Raw genomic sequence first — 18775 nt, 5'->3', positions numbered from 1 at the left:
TCTGTTGGCAGATACTACAACTGTGTCTCATTCCCTGGTTGTTTGACGGGAGGAAATCAGATCAGGTGTCCATCCAGGATAAAGACATTTGAAGAGTTTCCCATGACACACACAATGTACAAGGCACACCCGGTCAGTAGCATCTGAGGGGACTTTGAGTGGGGGGCAGTCTTTTCTGACACCTTTACTGTTAAGACTGTGGAAGGAAGATCACTCCTATCTTATGTCAGTCTGTGTGTCATTCCTGTTTGGTCCATCCAGTCCTATGCACATTCATTTCTTCATCTGGCACACAGGGGTTTCTCTCCAGCATGGTTCCCACTGCCTTAGTGGGGAACAGGGAAGTTAGATATACAAATGGGGGGGAACGATAAAGGACCTCAGAGAAGAGCCTGCTCTTCACTCTCTCAAATCTGTGAACACAGCCTGATTAAGCACATTGAAATCCTGCCAGGACTAGGAAACCCAGAGTGTTTATCTGCAGCTCCTGTATCTTGATCCATATGGCAGTGTGCAGTAGGGACCCTCCAGGTCTCTCTGAACTGGACTGGTAGTTATATCTCCTCTAGCAGCAGAACTGAAGTCATAGCTTTTGTCTCAGAGGAAAATATCACCTCTCACAGATTTGATGGTAATACATCTTCCAGCCAGGGAGCACTCTTTTTTTATTCCCCAAAAATGGCACTGAACCATGCACACAAATCTTACCTTTTTATGTGCTGCTTTTAAGAAGGTACCTAAGAAAATCAGATACAGCAAAACTATGGAGCATGCTGGTAAAGTGCTCCTACCCCTTCTTCCCCATCACACATACACAGGATCTCATCTCCTGAATGATTTCTCCTCCCTTCCCACTCTGATCAGTTGACAGGGATGTTACTGATAACTCCTGTTGCTTCCTTCCAGGACAATCAGACAGACAGTGGGATGGTTCTGGCATCTGAGGAATTTGAGAGGATAGAAAACCGACACAGAAAAGAAGGTGGATTCAGGTACTCCTTAAGCCTAGCCACTGCTGCCAAATGCAGTGAGACCAGGAGGCAGCTCCTGGAATCTCCCCATAAGCTGCACTGCTTGGAACTTTCAGCTGTGGGCCCTGAACCAGATAAATCCATGTTCTCCTTAATGAGAGGCAAAACACAGGAAGAGCAGACAAGCCTGCTGTTTTCTAGGGTTTAAAAATATAAACTGTGCTCCATCAATGAGAATGTGCCTGTTAAGATAATGAGGCACAGCAGAGTGATGGTGTTAATGAGACTGTTAATGCTTATTGACATTTTCTGGTGAAATGTGTCAGGGCTTGCTCAAGCAGTGGCAGATGGGATGGGCAGGAACTATGTAGCTGCCACCATCCTCCCTCAGCCCTGACCCATGGGGTACAGGGTCATAATGTAGTGGTGCAAGGATGAGGCAGGCCTTAGGAATCCCCACATGCTGACATGGAGTGTGGCAGGTTGAGCTGGCACTCTCAGAGCTGAGGATGTTATGGATGGTTATATCCTTGACCCAGGCTTTGAAACTGGGCGAGAACCTCTACAGCTCATTTCTGCCAGAGCAGGCTGAGACCTTGTCTCTGTGACAGTGTGTTGAGCAAGCCATGTCACCTTATATGTAGACAAGGCCAGTCCCAAGCCTCTTCCTCACCTCCTCTGCCTCCCAACATCAGATTGGACTGGTTATTGTCTTTTCTTTTAGCCATAGTCCTGTGGCCTGTCTGCTCTTGTATCAAACCCTCTCCTGCTTCTTGTCCTTGTCCTCTTTTCCCTAAGGCATGCTCCTGTTGTCTCCTACACTTGGTGTCCCGTCTCCTGGAAAACACTACCCTTAAACTTCTTCTTGAGTGTGTCCCTGCCCCTGCTCTTGTGATTTCTTGACAGTCACCTGGTATTGGCAGGCACTGAGATGGGACATAAGACTTCCACCCACATCTTCGTCATCTTCCTTTGTTTCCTTTCCCCCATCCTGGCAGTTGGTTTGTATCAATTTCTGTTATTCCTGCCAGGTCTAGAAGCAATTAATGTAATGTCTCTTGTCTCTCCCTACTCATAGGGATCCCAATCCTTCCCTATATCTAGAAGGTATCCCATAGGTTTCTAGGTGAGCTGAAGTAAGTGTTCTAGGTTATGTGTAGATTTGTCACAAAACAAACAGGCTGTGCTTAGATTTGGAGCAAGGCCTGGTTTTGTGCTTTGAAATGGAGGTGCAAGTCCATTCCTGACCCTGTCTCTGCTGCATGCATTAGAAGATGAGACTTTCTGAAGCTGGGATTTCTCTAAGCAGGACAGAGGCTTTCTGGGAGTGCCAAGGTTAATTCTGTGTCTCTCTCCCTCACAGCAGTAAAGGGCCCAGTCGGACCATGGAGCTGTCAGGGGAACAGTCGGACCTGCGGGGCAGATGTCGGCCGTCGTATGGGTCCCAGGTTGGAGGCCAGACTTTTTACAACAGTGAATACGGGGAGCTGTCGGAACACTCTGAGGATGGCAGCTGCACCCCGCCTGGAGAGGGGGCCAGTCCCCCCACTCTCCACGCTTCCTTCTTCTCCGAGCAGTACTAATGGCACCAGGCCCTGGAGGCAACTGCAAGGCCCTCCAGGCATGTCATCAGGGTCACTCAGAGCTTCTCCTTCAACCTATGCCCAAACCCAACTGGGAACCTACCCCAAATGGATGGGGAACACCGATGTCCTTGGAACCGCAGCATGAACCATGCAGCACCTCCAGCTGCAGCTTCTCTGTGCCACAACTGGAGAGAGCACATCACTGATTCCTCATATTTCTTTTATTGCTGCACCTCAGACAGATGCATTCTGCCCGGGAGTGGGTGCCTGTGTTCAGCACTATGGCACCTTCTGCCTAACATCCAGCCTCCGCTCAGATCAGCTTCCCATTCAGAAAGCCCATTTCAGGTCAGATATAAATAGATCTGTCTTAGTCTCAAGTTTCTTCCTGGTGTGCAGCCTGAATGTTTTTCCTTGGATTGTTTCCTCCTCCCCTCATCATGATGTCAGCTGCTGAGCTGTGGAGCAAAATCAAAGGGAAGAAATCCCTAGCGGTATTAGCAGCAAGAGCAGAACATTTTAAAGAGGTGTATAGAGAGATCCTGAGGGATCTTTGTAAATGTTCATGCATGCTGCTCATCCTGAGTAGGTGTCGTCAGCCTCTCCATCTCCTCTGCAAGCAGCACCCACACCCCTCTCATATCTGCTGGGGGGAAACCTGCCAATCTGCCTTATCACTAGGATTATTTTAGCCATCTCAACACAGCTAGTGCTGAGTAGGTCATCAGCAGATGGCTAGAGTGCTCCAGGTGAGATAAACAGCAATTTTTTTTGCAGGCTGAGTGCAAAACAGGTTCTTTTATGATCTCTGCTGGGAGCAAGTTACTCACAGGTCTGCTGCTCTTGCCTTCCCCTTCTCCCAGATTGGTGCTGAGATCATTTGTTGCTCGAGTGAGAAATTAAAGCAAAGCTAGGTTAATTTGAGCTGGCTTCTAAACATAGAGTTTGCTGGGAGGAAAAAGATCAAAAGGACAGGGAGTCAAATGTTTATTTTCAAGCTGCTGCAAAGCATTTTGGAAACAATGGAAGGAACAGTGCTCCAGCAATAAGGTGCTCTGGGTTGCATCCCCTTATGTGTTGACATCACTGAACACATGGAGCCCAGCACCTTGCCAGGGTTTAAGCCCTGATTCTCCTGGATGGACAGTTTGCACCATGACTTTTCCTGTCTCTCAAGTTCCCTGACTCAAAGGAGGCACTCTCTGCCCAGCAGGCTCCTCTCCAGTTTCTTTTGCAGAGCTTCCAGCAGAGCATACCTGACTCCAGAGGATTAAGAAACAGTTATTTGCTGAGGAAACATCTCCTTACTTTGGTCTTCTATTTCTAAGAGATACCACGTGAATTCAGAGCTCTGGGGAACCTCCACAGCCCCTCTCTATAGATTTCTGTACTGCTGCCTCACCACTTCCCACCTACTTCTTTCCATCCTGCTCCCAATCCAAGAGCTCAGCCACTGAGCAGGTTACATCACTGCCTAAGGAGTCTGGGTGAAAAGGCTCGTTTGAACAGCTTGTCATCATCTCTTCTCCCACATGCCCGTGGCTGGCAGAGCTCTGTGTACCAGAGCATCTCAGCACCAGGGAATTACTGCTTGTGGGCCACACCTCTGTCACAGAGCCAAGGGTTTGGACTTGTAAAACTGTGTTTCCTGTCAGATGTACAGCTTCCCCAAACTGTATTTCTTTCCCAGCAGAGGGTTTTACGCATTTCCCAACGTAAGTCTGTGAGTCCTTATGGATGATGTTGCCAAGTCTTAATTATAGCTCTCCACACAAGTGTAATGGAGAGATTTATTTAGCACATGGGAAAAGCATGCCTGTCATTCAGGTTCTCTAAGCCTGTGCAGCTTGTTCAGTGTTCCACTCCCTTTTTGTGTCAGAAGGATGACATGGCTGCAATTTCCATGGCAAAAAAGAGGCACAAAACCAGACCAGCTTGAGCCAAACTGGCTCAGGATGTGGAATTGGAAACTGCATATTACAATGAATTCCCTGACTTCTACTGGTGTCCCCTGAAGCTGCCAGGAATTTAAGCATCTTTAAGTAATTGTTACGACTCAGTAAGAATCCTCTGGCAGGAGCTGCTGGAGAGCCAGGACAAGGAAGTAGGACAGCCAACAGGGTGTAGGCCAGATCAAATTCTCCTGCCCTCATCTTGCCCTGCTTTTTGAACTGGTGGTTCCCTTGGCAGAAGGAAGGCTGCATGTGACTCATGCTGCTCCTGACTGGCATTGACAGGGGCAGAAGGTGACCAGCTGAGCTAAATTCAGGCTGCTCACTGGGTGATGTGCGTCTACAGGACCCAGACTCTCTTGTTTCCAGTACTCCATGAAGAGTTCTCTGCCTGAAAACAGCCCCATCCAAGAGAGAGCCCAAGAACAATATAATTGTTAAAAAACAGAATTTCAAAGTAGCTGTTAGTCCCTGTCCATATGTAAGGGATAGGTATGTGCCAGCAAAGCATGACATTTGCTGGGCATGGCAGGATTCCTCAGCAGCAAGGGGACACAGGCTTCTTAGTGCCCAGGCCGATTGTCAGCATGGACATCCAGCCAGTACAGCTGCACTTTTTCTCTAGGTTTAGCTGTAAATTGCTCACAAGTATCCTTGTGGAGAAGGGTTATGTTGATAAAACCATTGCTAATGGTCCCCTGCATCACCCTGGAGAAAGCACTTCTGTGTCATCTGATTTTTGTACAATCAACTCCACAGAAGTTTATTTTTTCTCTCTTGCACCACCTAGATGGGGGGTGGAATCAGATCCTATTGTGTCTGTGTCAACAGTATTGCATGAACAATGCAGCCTGATAGGAGCAAAATCTGGCTCCTCTTCAGACACTCCTGCTGATGAAGAACAACTGAAGTGTAGGATGTTGAAGAACTGTTGAGACAATTGTACTTTTGCTCTCTAAAGGTATACTAAAATTAGATGTGCAAACCTGATAACCCTTCCCATTCTCTTGAATTATTTCTGGCTTTTTATTTTTACAGTCTCCAGATAAGCATGAAATGAAGCTAGTCTGTTTTGGTTTCAAGATGTGAGAAGTGTTGTCTCTCTTTCCACAGCAGCAAGGGAGAATTTCAATGTTTAAAACCCAGGTTTTTATATTTGTGCCTGCTCTATTCAGAATGCACTCTCTGTTTCATTTTGTTTGGGCTTCTTACTGGAATTCAGCATTGAAGCTAAGCTATTTATCATCATCACCTTCCTTTAAAATGGTTGCTTCCACTCTGTGCTCAGTCTCACTTTTCTTTACAAAGTGTTGGTGTTGAGAGGACATTCCTCCCTCCTGAAAACAAAGTGTGGGGTCCCCTACTTGCAAATACACGTGTGTCTCTGAAGAAAAACCTGTGTATCAAGTAACACTACATTTATATTGCAATATTTTAACCTGGTACCTGTTGTTGCTCTAGCAGCATTCAATGTTTAAGTGGGCTGCCTTTGAAGCAAGTAGGCTAAAACAGGGATTATGTGTGAGTACAAAGCATGGTCTGTGTGTGTGTGAGTGTGCTGTGGGTGAGTGTGTGGGTATTTGCACGTGAGTTTTCCTACCAGTGAGCGTTATGTGAGTGATTGTAACTCACGTTGAGTCCTGTCTCTGGAAGTTCACGGTTATATATCAAACCAGTTAGAACACTGCTTCCTTTCCTCTTCTCCTATAGTACTTGTTATCCTTTGTCATTAAGAGTTTTGTTGTAATATCTAAATGTGAAAATGAATAAAGTCATAACTGGCAGCTGCTCTCTGGTTCCTGGGGCCACCTCTGCCCCTGGGGCAGCCCAGCCCCAGCCCAAGCCATCAGCACATTTTGGGTTTATTATTTTTATTTTTGTGTCCATTTGCATTTCCCTGCATCGTCTCGGAAACAGTTGGATGGATCTTGGGGTATTTCCATCCAGGATGAAAGTCTGTCTTTTCTCATGGTGAAGTCAGATTCTCTTTGGTGAAGCTCGCTCGCAGGAGCAAACAGAGCACCCAGCCCTGTGCCCAAGGGATCCACGACCCTTTCCTGTCACCTTGGCCCTGGAGGTCTCCAGCCTTCCTGTCCTCATTCACCACACCAGGGGAACCGGAGACCCCCGGACCCCCCTTCTCCTCAGGGAATCAAACCCTTCCCGGACGCCCTTTCTCAAGGCAACAACACCCCCCGGACTCCCCTTCTCCTCATGGTACCAAACCCCCACAGACCCCTCTTCTCAGCGCATCGACACCCCCTCCCCAGGACCCCTCTCCTTCTACGGGCACCCAACCCCACCTCGGTCGGTTCTCCTCATGGCACCGACCCCCCGGACCGGACCCCCTTGTCATCATTGTCATCATGGCACCAAATTCCCTCCCAGTCCCCTTGCCCTCACAGCACCGACTCCCGCCCCGCGGGAGCCCCTGGCGCTGCGGCCGGCGGCCCGCAGGTGGCGCCCTGCCCCGGCGGCCGCGGGCCCCGCGGGAAGATGGCGGCGCGGCTGTGGCTGTGTCACGGCCGAGCCGAGGGCGGCACGGCGGCTGAACGAGGTGTTTGCTGTCAAATAGAACACGAGTGGATTCATGAACGTTCCTCAAAAAAATCAGCAGGAGTTCAAGGAACGCTCAGGCACAGCTCTCGCGTTACCCCTGGTGGAGCTGTGAAAGCATCAGCACCATTTGTCTGACTAAAATAATGTCCCCTGAGGAGCCGTCAGTGGTAGAGACACAGCTGAGGGGACAGAAGGGGGACATCTCCACTCCTCTCCATCATCATCCCTTCATCCAGCTCCACCATGGGGTGAAAGCATCCAAAAGGACCTTTTAATTTTCCTTTCCCCATCCAGGAGCCTGCCTATCTGGGGAATGAGGAGATTGAAGCTGTTCTACTGATGAAATATCCTATTTTGCTGCATCCTGGAGCAGTGCTTGGCTGCTTCTCTTCTGGGAACATGAGCGGTCCCCCTTGGCGGCTCCTCACCTTCTTTCCAGCCCATCCATAGGGCAGGCTGGGAGTCAAGTGAGAAACAGCTTCCCAACAGTGTGAGCGGGGTTGGGGATGGGGACGGGGATGGGGACGGGGTTGGGGATGGGGATGGGGACAGAACCAAGGAAGCAGCCTTCACACAGGCATTGGAGCGCCTCTCTCCATCAGAAGCACAGCCCACAGGAAACCAGACAGGGCAAAATAAAAACCAGCCATTTCTTGCTGTTAGCAAAGAACTGGGCATGCTCTGCCTGGGCTCCTTGTTTTGCTTGTAACATGGCCAGTGAATACTTCCTCAATGCTTTTCAAAAGTGCTTTGAGGTCCTTTTCTGAAGGTCAGCACAGCGATAGCAAAAGCTCCTCAGGCTCCTGGGACTTCTTGGCCCCTTCTGAGGACATTTCGGCAATAAAGCACATGAGTTTGCATCAAAATGATGCAGAGCTCTTAGTGCTGAGAAATCAAAGCAAGAACAGCTCCAAAACATGTTCTGCACACTGCAGTGTGTCAGCCCTCTGGCTGGGGTGAAAGTTTGGGTGAAATGAGGAGACAGTCAATAGCATGTGGTTCCTCACCCAGCATGTACCAAGAATGGCAAAATTAAATTTTAAAAAAATGTAAGCAGAACATTCAGTTGCTGCTACAGAATCATTTCCTGGCTTGTATTGACATTTCTACAGAGTTTTGCAGAAACAGCTTCTCAGAGGATTTTACAGAGCCACATGTCTTAGGCAGAGCCTGTACATCCCTTCTGCTCCAAGATGCAGGTTTGAAAGCGTGCTGCTTTCCTTGGAAAAGGAACAGGTCTCTACAAGAGCAGGATAAAATTACTTGTATCTCAATGAAATAAACAGACTGTGCTTCAACAGTGTTCTTATGTGTGTGTGTGAGCAGGTGCATCACAAATGAATAAAATACAAAAGCTCCCAGAAGAAAACAAGTTAATAAGATGCATAGGTTAAACACCAAACTTATCTTTACCTTCTTGTGCAGTTGGGGAAGTCACCAAGGAGACCATATCTCAAAAGAACAGCTCCACAGCCATTTTTCAAGAACTTAGAAAATATCCTAACTCACAGTCCTGCAGTAATTGTTCTCTTTGCTGTAACTAGTTTGTCTTTCAAAATCCAGGGAGGCCATTACACTATTTTGTTACATCTCCCAAGAGGCTGAAATCCTTAAAACTATGTTAGTTGATCATTCATCAAACCCTGTTATACAGTATTCCTGGGGATTAATATTTATTAACAATATTTGAGTGTTTGTACAATTTCCCATTTTAGTACATCAGAACCGAGTAACGCCAGATAGGGTAGGAATGAATTGACAGAGGCTGTGCTGTTCCTGCCCCAAAAGCCCATTCAGTTCTACCTGGACAGACGGAACACATCCCACCAGGTTTTCACACACACAGCTCTTTCAGCCCCTGTTTCTGACATGCTTTAAAACTCTGTATCTTTTTGGCCATCAGCACTCCTGAACTGGAAATATTTTTCTGAGAAGATGCTGAGGAGCCATGGGAGCCTGTATGTGTGTGTGTCCCAACAACTTAAGCTGCCCCAAGGAAGGTTTAGGTTGGACATTAGGAAGACTTTCTCCACAGAAAGGTGAATAGAATGGACTGCCCAAGGAGCTTTTGGAGTCGCCGTCCACGTAGATGTTTAAGGACAGACTGTATGTGCCATGGTCTAGTTAACATGGTGGTGTTTGATCACAGGTTGGACTCGATGGGGTCGTTTCCAGCCGGTGGTTGTGGACACTGTGATCGAACTCCTCGGGAGCCGCGTGTGGCTGCAGCCCGGTGTCTCAGCAGCCCGGTGTCGCCGCAGCCACCCCCGCGCCAGCCCCCACCGCCGCCTGGCCACGCCCACAATGACATAATACACCATGGCCCCGCCCTTTATGCGGGTCCCGCCTCCAGGGGGCGTGATCGAGGCTGAAGCTCCGCCCCTCGCCCTCGTGGCGCGGGGCGGGGCGTGCAGCGCCTGCGCAGAGCGCGGAGCTGCAGTCGAGGCGCGGGCGCGGAGCCGGTGGCGGAGTCGCGGGACTGTGCGGGGCCCCCGCCGCCCTCGGGGCGAACCGGGCATGAAGCGACGGCTGCCGGCTGCAGACGCCGAGCTGGGCACTGAGCTGCGCTGCCTGCCGCACTAAGGCGGCGACGAGCCCCGAGGCGAACCGAGGCGGCGCGGCGGGCCGAGTCCGAGGCGAGCCCCGCGGCTGTTCGCGAGCGCGACTGAGGCGGCAGCGGCGGCTTCTGCCGGCAGCCTCCGCTGGGCTGGCGAGGGGCTGCGCGGGGAGGGGGCCGCGGCACCGCCCCCGCCTCCTCCCCTCCCCTCGCCCGGCGGAGCTCCCCCGCGGCGGCGGGCGGGCGGTATGAGCACGGCGCTCTGAGGGACCGGCCGAGCTCGGCTTCCCCCGAGCAGCCTCCCCTGGGAGCCGCGGCGGCGGATCGGACTCGGCTGGGACCTGCCATGACTCCCCTGGCTCCTCCCATGGCATGAGCCCGAGCTCTCCTCCCCGCTCCGCCTGCTTTTGGTCTCTCTCCGCTCCCGGGCTGTCAGATGGGATAGGACACACCCGGGCGTGCGGGGCTCGACGCTGCCGGGGGGGAGCGGCGGAGGCAACCGGTGACGGCCGTTGGCTCGCCTGGGGTCGAAGATGAGCTGGCGGTGGGCTCGCCAGCACTGGAACGGCGGCTCCTCCGTGCTGCTGCTGCTGCCGCTGCTGCTGTGGCACGGCCGGGTCCGGCCGGCCGGCGCCGACAACGCCAGCCAGGCGTACTACACCGCGCTCATCAACGTGACCGTGCTGAGCCCCGAGCGCGGCGGCCCCACGCTGCTGCGGATCGACCGCGGCCGCTACGGGCAGGACTCGCCGAAGGTGGAGGTCAAGGGGCTGCTGGTGACTCCCGTCCCTATCAACGGAGGTAACGCTTCCCTCGCTCGCTGCCGGGTGGTTGGTCCTTGCCTGGGCTGGGCAGGCTTTCCTAGAGAGCTCTGACAAACGAGGAGGAAGAGCTTGCCCAGAGGGAAATAAAAAAATCCGTGATCTGAGAGTGTTGGCTTGAATAATAGCTCAGCAAAGCATAATGTGCTTTCCAGCGTGGATCCCAGTAGATTGGGTCTATTGAGCGGTAAAGGTGTTATTCCTTAACTAATTACAGAGAGGGTAGCAATAGTTGACAGTGTTTGGTTACAGCATTGCCTTGAATCTCAGAACAGCTGCATACCCATCTCGCTCTGCATCTGGATAGCTTTGCAACTGCATGAAGTCAGTTTTTCAGTGTGCAATTCCTAAAAACACTGTTTAAGCTGCCCATCAAGACTTGAAGGACTGAAGCTACCAAGCTGTTGCTGTTATATAGCCAGCCCAAAATGCACTTGTTTGCAGTACTGAACGCTGGCTAGAGTGTCCAAATCAGTTTTCTTTTAATTAAACAAAGCCATTGTCCATCAGTTCTTCTTTTGATAATTGCTGGGGCTTATAGAGAACACTAATTTGAACAGCTGAGAGTATTGTCATGATTTTTGCCTGACGTGAAACCAGTATCTCAGTAATAGCAATGTAGTTTAATAGTATCTTATTTTGAAAATCATTCTTGACATTATCTAAACTGCCATCTTTAAGAAATGGACTACTTGATGGAATACAGTGGTCCCAACCTGCCTCCTGGACAATAAACATCTGAATAATATATTAAGTGAAATATTGTAGTCAGTTAAAACTAGAGTCTAAGTGGTGAATACTAAGAGTGTTTTAGACGAATTGATAGTACAAAGCTACTGTATTATTAGAAGCTCTGGAGAATTTGCCAAATCTTAAGATCAGGAAAATACTTTGATACTTCTTCACAACAAATGCATTCTGCTAGGCAGCCTCTGTCAGCTTCTGATCCGGGTGGATCTGGCTGTGCATCAGCAGGTGCTTGATAGTCCCAATGAAACTCTGCAAAATGTAACTAGAATATATTAATGGGGTAGATTTTGGGGTGGAAGGGTGAGGAAGCAGAAGTTGTTAAGGAAGTCTGCTGTAAAATGATTTTTATTTCTACTTCAAATCCTGTCTATCAGCTAACATTAAATATGTTACAGTCGTTGTGCTTCCTGATATTCTTCACATCCCCACACAACCCCCTTGAAATCAAGAGTCTGTCCTGAAAGTTTTAGGCATGTAAACACACTGCAAGTAGTATTTTAACAGGTTTTAAAATACTGCTTTTTAATACATGCAAGGTATCAAAGTACTTTTTCTTTTTTTGAGCTGTGTTATTTTTCAGGAAAAACTTGTGATACTAATTTCTTTTAATCTGCCTCTGTAACTTTTTCTACTTTCTTTTGATATGTCTTTACTAAGGTGCAATTTGAACACTGAGGGAGGCTTTGACAGCATTTTCACAGGCAGCTGATAATGAGCTAAATAAAATTATGAGCAGTCTATAAACAGTATTTTATACCTACTGCTAAGTATTATGATGAATAACTTTCTTGAGAAAGCACAGCAGGAAGTGTGAAAATGTCAGACCTGACATGGTTTGACATAGTGCAGTGGTTAAAACTTTGTTATCAATTTTGGGGGAAATTCAGTTTTGCCCTTCTGTTTCATAACAGATAGCTTAAAGCAAGCACAACAGCAGTTGTTTTCCTTATTTTTAGATACTCTGAATTGTTCTGTGTAGATTGTTATATATTTACATTTTATTTGAATTTTGCTGATGTGCCTGTGGTTTAAAAACATTTCATTTAGTAAGAAAGATTGGAATATTTTATGCTTTTAGTTAAGCTGTTCTTGCACATCTGCTTTTCTTATATTCAGATTTGATAAAAGATGATACAGTCTTACTGAAAGTAATTGCTTTCATGTTTTTTTAATCAGCCTGTTAATATTGCTGATGAACTCGTTTGCAAAATTTTTTCTAATAGCTCTAAACATGAGTAGCTGCCAGCCACTGCTCTTAGAGCAGTAAATGCTGTTCCCCAGTTTTCATGTATCCTCAGAAGAAAATGACTCTACAATTGTTAGCAACTTTATTTGAAGGTACCTTGAATTTGAAACTGCTGTGATGTCAAGCATTCACCCATTTATGGGCTGTCTTTGAAATTTTCACAAATGTGGGTGGTCTGTTAGCACCTTGATGGCATGGACTGTTTTAGAGCTGAAGTGTCCCTAATTCCACATTTTTGCATGCTCTGTGAACAATCATAGAATCACAGAATGGTTTGGTTTGGAAGGGACTTTGAAGATGATAAAGTTCCAACCCCCCTGCAGTGGGCAGGGATGTTTCCACTGGACCAGGCTGCCCAGAGCCCTGTTCAGCCTGGCCTTGAACACTTCCAAGGATGGAGCATCTTATCACATCCCTTACTTATTGCCTGCAGGGAAATAAATGAGTTTACTAATTCAAGAGTCAGGGCCAATGATCTGCTGCTGACCACACAAAATTTGTAATTTTAAGTGTTCTGTGATGTTTTTGACTTCTATTCTTGAATGCCTAATATTTTATGTACTGCTTTTTGAAGATGCCAGCTCCATGTGGTCACCCATCCTTTAAATCTCAGTGCAGCATGATAGTCAATCACTTCTCTTGTTTCTTTAGCAGGATTTCTTTAATGGAATTCAACCTTGTCATGTTAATACATGTATTAAAACTCTTTCTGTGTTCTTTTTATAGAGCTTGTATGAAATTGATAGGGGCTTTCAAAGGCAGTGTTCCCCTGGGAGTGGGGTGGCAGTAACTGGCATGACCGCCTGTGAATGTGACTTGTGAAAGTGCAGCTCCAGCGAGCTCTTGGTCACAGTTGGCTGCTGGGTGTACATTCAGCAGCTGTGTGGGCTTATTTTTCCAAGCACATTAAATGCATGATAGCAGCAAAGTTTCTTTATTAATCTCTCTTCCGTTCTTCTGCTTTGAGTTGCTTTTCTTACCTCCTCTAACTTGTTAATCTCTTGTCATGACTTAATATCTTATTAGAAGAGCATTTTAAACCACTTCTGCACATGAATGCTTGCAGATTCCAAAAAAAAAGCTCCTCTTGTTGTACATGGAAGAATAAAAGTGGAATGTGTCTTCACAGCCTGATGCAGATTTTCTATAGTTTAGTTCAGGTTTATAGTATTCCTTTAGTGAGGTTCCAGAATACTTCTCAGTCCCTTACTCTGTTATTTGTGACTTTGTGCAACCCGACATTTTCAGAGAATCATAGAGTGGTTTGGGTTGGAAAGGACATTAAAGATTGTCTAGTTCCAAGCCCCCTGCCTTGGGAAGGGACACCCTCCTAGACCAGGTTGGTTGAAGCCTTGTCCATCCTGGCCTTGAACACGTCCAGGTCATTTCAGCCCTGTCCTCTCACAGCAGCTGCCTGGCTGCTCCTGGATGTCTGTACATGCATTGTGCCACTCCAATGACCTGTGCTTTTACTCTTCTTTGGTACTGGGTGCCTGACCCCAGTTGTGGTGCAGGCCTTTAGGTGTCAGGCATATTCCCCTTGCCATGGCAAACCAAGCTAGAAGCCACTGAGTACTCACCATAATGGTTCTTGGTAGAAACTGCAGTGCTTTGTGGCTTAGTTCCCTCAAAAACATTCTCCATGGGGAGCAGGACTCTTTGTGGCTGTTGAATCTGGGTTATTGCTTTTGGATTCCAGTGTGAGGACTGGAAATTCAGTTTTGTGTGCTCTGAAGAGTCCCCTTGCAGGACTTGCTGGGAGGTAAGGTTTTGTGCACCTTGGCTGGCTTGGGAAGCAAGCAGGATGACCAGGACTGGCAGTGGAGCTGATAGGAAAGGAAATTGCAGCAGAGTCAAACTTAAAATGTTAAAATTCACTGAGCCAGTAGGTCAGGAATGAGTGGGTGAGGAGAGGTGGAAAGGGATGGAGCCTAAAGGGTCTGTAGGGAGGTGGTGGTTGTACAAAAGCTGCTTTGGAGAAAGGGCTCACAGAAAGGAGAGCTCTCCCAAAGGGATATAAGGGTCGGGGCTTGGCAAAGAGACTGAGAATGTGAGGAAAAACATATGTTAGAAAAAGGTGAAAGTGTGGAAGCAACAATATTGGCTCAGTGTTAGGAAGGAGGTATATCTTGTGCATAGTGCTGTAACTACAGCATTCTGTAGCATCTGGCACTTCATAAACATGTTGTGTGAACAAGTTTTAGCTACAGAAGGTTTGAAATGCCAGTTTCCTGGTAACTGTGGAGCTTTAGGCAGCATTCAGACAGAAATTCTGGCCCAGAATCCAAACCAATACAGCTTATGAAAATGCAGCAAGCAAATAAATCAGTAGAGTAGGGGGAGAAGGATCTTGTGCCATGCTTCTGTCCTTCATGATTGATCTTTGTATTCAGCTTAATTAGCAGTCATTAATTGATAGCAAAAGCAGAGGTTATATATTGGAGTATATAACCATAATTGTAGAATACTTACTGAACTAACAAGATTAAATCTGAACTATTATAAGACTCTTCTAAGCTTCAGTGATTTTCTTTTGTTTAACTTCCTCTCTGAAACCAGATTACCTCTTGTTCAAAGAGTTTCTTTTCATGCTAAAGCCAGCTTTAGTCAAAGCAATTACCTGAAGGAGCTGTTGAAAAGAAAATGTTGCTGTACATAACTCATTGATTCATTGGCACCACCTTATAAAGTAAAAATTATGACTGGCATGAATAAGGGCTGTATTGATAATAACACCAGTAGTAAAGGAAAGAAAATATGTCCATTGCATGTATTAAGCCCTAATGGGATAGAAAATAACTAGTACCATTCCTTGAAATAATCCATCAGCACTGCTGAGTTGCGTCTGTGAATTTCCCAAGTGAATTCCTTTTCTGGAAATTTTATCACAGGATTATAATTAATGTGTTGCACAAAGCTGTCTTGTTTTACCAGTCAGGTGTTCTGCATAGCACCTACCTGGGCAGCAGAGCTGTAGGGAGGGAATGCTTTGGGGTGCAGCCTGCATGGCACTGCACCTTCCTGTGTTCCTCTGCGGTTTCTTTACCAACAAGCCTCTTGATCTGCTGTACCTCAAAATACTGGTGGTGTCTCTCCAGCTATTGTATTACAGTGATTGAAGGTCAGACTTTAAAATGATTTCTGTATGTGTAGCTGAGACAGACCAGCTCTGGCAACTGGTGCTGGATTTACAGAGTACAGTATTAGCTAAGATGAAATCAATAGCAAGATATCTGACCTTTAGAGGGGAAAAAAAAACAACCCTGCATAGAATAAAATGGTTAATGCACAGAGAGTGGGATATTTCTGTGAGAAGGGGACAAAGTCTGATAACAGCCAGTGCAGCAACCTTGGCTGAAGGTGGGGGTGTCACAGTTCTGTTCAAAGCAGTGCAAGAGCAGCAGGAACTCAGTGTGAGAAAGAGCTAACCCAGGCACAGTTCAGAACTAGGGGACAGTCTGCATTCAGACAGGTGTGCACTTGTGACAAAGGCTGCTGGGAGCTGCCCTTTTTCTTTCATTTTTGCTCCACAAAATGGCTCCCCTTCCTATAGGGAAAAGGCTAAAACATGGTCAAGCAACTGGAAAAGGAAGGTACTGTTTCTGTGCTGATGTGAGCTTGCCACTACTTCTTCAGTAACTGAGGAACCTTGGTTGGATCTAATGCATCATTAACTATTTTTTCCCATGAATCCCTAAAATGCTGTCACAAACCTCAGTCCTTCAGCAGAAAGGGGTCTTGAATTATAAAAAATGCTCAAAGAAAAACAGTTCTACAGATTAAGCAGCCCTGTGTATTCTGCAAAAGGAAACAAGCTCTCCTAAAGCAAAAACAAACATGAGCCTAATGGTAGGTACTTAAATCACAGCTGATTCTTCTGTAAAGAGGCTCTTCTGTGGTGTTGGGACTTATGTTAGGAAGGGAGATATTTACAACAACATTGTACATAGCTCTTTAACCCAGCAGGCTGCCACTTCTAAACCTTCTAAACCAGAAAATTGGGGATTTTGCCAACACATGATGCATAGATAAACACAGAGACAGGCAGGGTAAATAGCTTCTATTTCAAATAAGCCAGAACAGTAGCACCCCTATAGGGAAACTTACTTAAATGGCTTTATGTATGCTTATATTTTCTGAACTTACATGAGTGGCTTCTGATCATGTCTTTCTCTGTGCAAATAATTTGTTTTAGAATAATTTGATATGAAGTTGCTTTTCATTCTTGCAAGTAACATCAGTTTTGGGCCTCTCACTACAAGAAAAACACTGAGATAGTGGAATATGTCCAGAGAAGGACAAAGGAGCTGGGGAAGGGGCTGAAGCACAGGTCTGATGAGGAGAGGCTGAGGGAGCTGCAGAAAAGGAGGCTCAGGGAGGATCTTGTTGCTGTCCAAAGCTCCCTGACTGGAGGGTGGAGCCAGGTGATGTTCAGCCTCTTCTCCCAGGCAGCAAGTGGCACAGTGAGAGGAAACTGCCTCAAGCTGTGCCTGGTGGGAGTTAGATTCAATATTGGGGAAAATTTCATCACTAAAAGAATTGTCAAGTGCTGAACCAGATTGCCCAGGGCAGTGGTGGAGCCACCATACCTGGAGGGAATTAAACGTCTTGTAGATGTGGTACTCAGGAACATGGTTTAGTGGTGAACACAACAGTGCCAGGTTACTGGTTGGACTCGATGATCTTAGAGGTCTTTTCCAACCCAAACAATTCTGTGATCATCCAGGTAATGCTTGCAACCTGTGTGTTGTTGATTCCAGTTGAACTTTGGATAGCAGATCATTGAGGGCAGGGTAGTGGGGAGTGTCAGAGGTGATTCTGGCTGACCCTGTTCATGTGTGTCCCCATCAGTGGCCACTGATGTCCCTGACACGTGAGCTGTACAGGAGGTGTTTCATTGTAACCCTCTCACTATTCTAGAAGGGTGACTGTGATTTTAAGACTTCCACGCTTTTCAGAGTATCTTCAGTCTATTGAAAAGACAAACAGAACACCCCACATTTTTCACTATTGTTTCTGAATTTTATTTAGTTAAAAGTGAAAAGATTACTTAACATTTGTGTGGTGTAATAGAATGCTAATGCAAAGAAAAGTGGGTTGTGACTTTTTGTTAAATCTCAAGTGACTTGCAGACAGTTGAGATTTATCTCAACCAGATTTAAACCAACCAGATTTATCTCAATGTTTTTGTATTACTTAAATAGTGCTGAGCTAATGTTGTCAGCTGTTAAATTTTCATCAGGATATACTGAAGACACCTCGTCAGGAATAACATGCTGTAAGCATTTGAGTGGTGTTTGTTGGTCTATATCTGGAAAGCTTTAATCTCTTAATATCTTGTTTCCTAATTCTTTTGCTTTATCCAGTAACATTTCATAGCTCTGTCCACAGCTGAGAGAGACTTTGATCTCTACTGTGGTAGAAAATTTTGTACTACTTTTCCCACCAATGCAGTTTCTGTTATCTCTCACTGCTTTCTCTGTTGCTTTTTAAGCTAAAAATTTTCAAGCATATAAATTTCAAGGTGCCTGCATGTATTTGGAGAATGCTTCTTCATCATTCAAGGTGCTCTTTGTTGCTTTTATGGTTTTTTCACTGTAATAACCCAACTGTGGCCATTTTTGTTTTTACTTCATATTTTAGTTTTGATCATGATTGTACTGAAGGAAACAGTATATAATCTGTGGGGTTACTGTTTTTAATAATCCCATATATGTTAGGTAAATTTATGTTGGCCATAGTGTCTACTTTCAGAGTTATTTTTGGCTGTTTTAGGGGATTCTGTGGAATTGTAGCCATTTAGAAAATGGTATTTTCCAACAGATGTATCATACCTGAGATTCTTGAATGTGATTTCATGGGAGAAGGATGGGATTTTTAGCTTGCAAGGCTTGAGGGACTTCCTATCACAGTCTGCTGGTGCTTTCCCCCTTCCATGTTTGAGTGGAAATGTTCAGAACAAGGGGGAATTGTGCATTAAACAGCTTTTATCTTAACAGAGGGCAAAAAGGTTGGTGGCACACATGCTGTGTTGTGAGTCTTCATTTCAAAAAGGACTGTAATTCCTTTCAAAAATACATACTGTTCTCAAGTTTAAGATTACAAAGACAAGCTGCAAAAGTGCAGTGGGCATGAACATGCTCTTCTGTGATTGTTGGTGTTTGTGATGGCCATCACCAGTGCTGCAAAACACATGTGGATCAGTGCTAGCTAGCAATTTCCACAAGGATTTGAGTAATGATGTCAGGGTAATGGAAGAAAACACTATATAAAACTTGGCTTCAGGCATCTGTATTTCAGATTTTCCCTGATGCCTGTATGAAACAAAAATAC

At 46.3% G+C, this 18775-nt stretch overlaps 2 protein-coding genes across 6 annotated transcripts in view; both read left to right on the top strand.

The window, feature by feature from the left end:
- FLT4 (fms related tyrosine kinase 4) overlaps positions 1 to 6293 on the top strand; it is a 57563-nt gene extending 51270 nt beyond the window's left edge. The window contains exons 28-30 of one of the 3 annotated variants that reach the window (XM_030957584.1): positions 12 to 132; positions 907 to 992; positions 2335 to 6293. In XM_030957584.1, the coding sequence (XP_030813444.1) occupies positions 12 to 132; positions 907 to 992; positions 2335 to 2554 (427 nt within the window). In that variant the 3' untranslated portion in view covers positions 2555 to 6293. The remainder of the gene's footprint in view (positions 1 to 11; positions 133 to 906; positions 993 to 2334) is intronic. The other 2 variants (XM_030957586.1, XM_030957585.1) reach the window with 2 other exon arrangements.
- A 3202-nt stretch (positions 6294 to 9495) lies between these two features.
- RNF130 (ring finger protein 130) overlaps positions 9496 to 18775 on the top strand; it is a 55823-nt gene continuing 46543 nt past the window's right edge. For 2 of the 3 annotated variants that reach the window (XM_030957158.1, XM_030957156.1), the window contains exon 1: positions 9496 to 10426. In XM_030957158.1, coding sequence (XP_030813018.1) covers positions 10159 to 10426 — 268 coding nt within the window. In that variant the 5' untranslated portion in view covers positions 9496 to 10158. The remainder of the gene's footprint in view (positions 10427 to 18775) is intronic. The other variant, XM_030957159.1, reaches the window with a different exon arrangement.

The sequence above is a fragment of the Camarhynchus parvulus genome, chromosome 13, assembly GCF_901933205.1.
Source record: "Camarhynchus parvulus chromosome 13, STF_HiC, whole genome shotgun sequence".
Lineage (NCBI taxonomy): Eukaryota > Metazoa > Chordata > Aves > Passeriformes > Thraupidae > Camarhynchus > Camarhynchus parvulus.
This window is presented reverse-complemented; position numbering and strand designations above follow the sequence as displayed.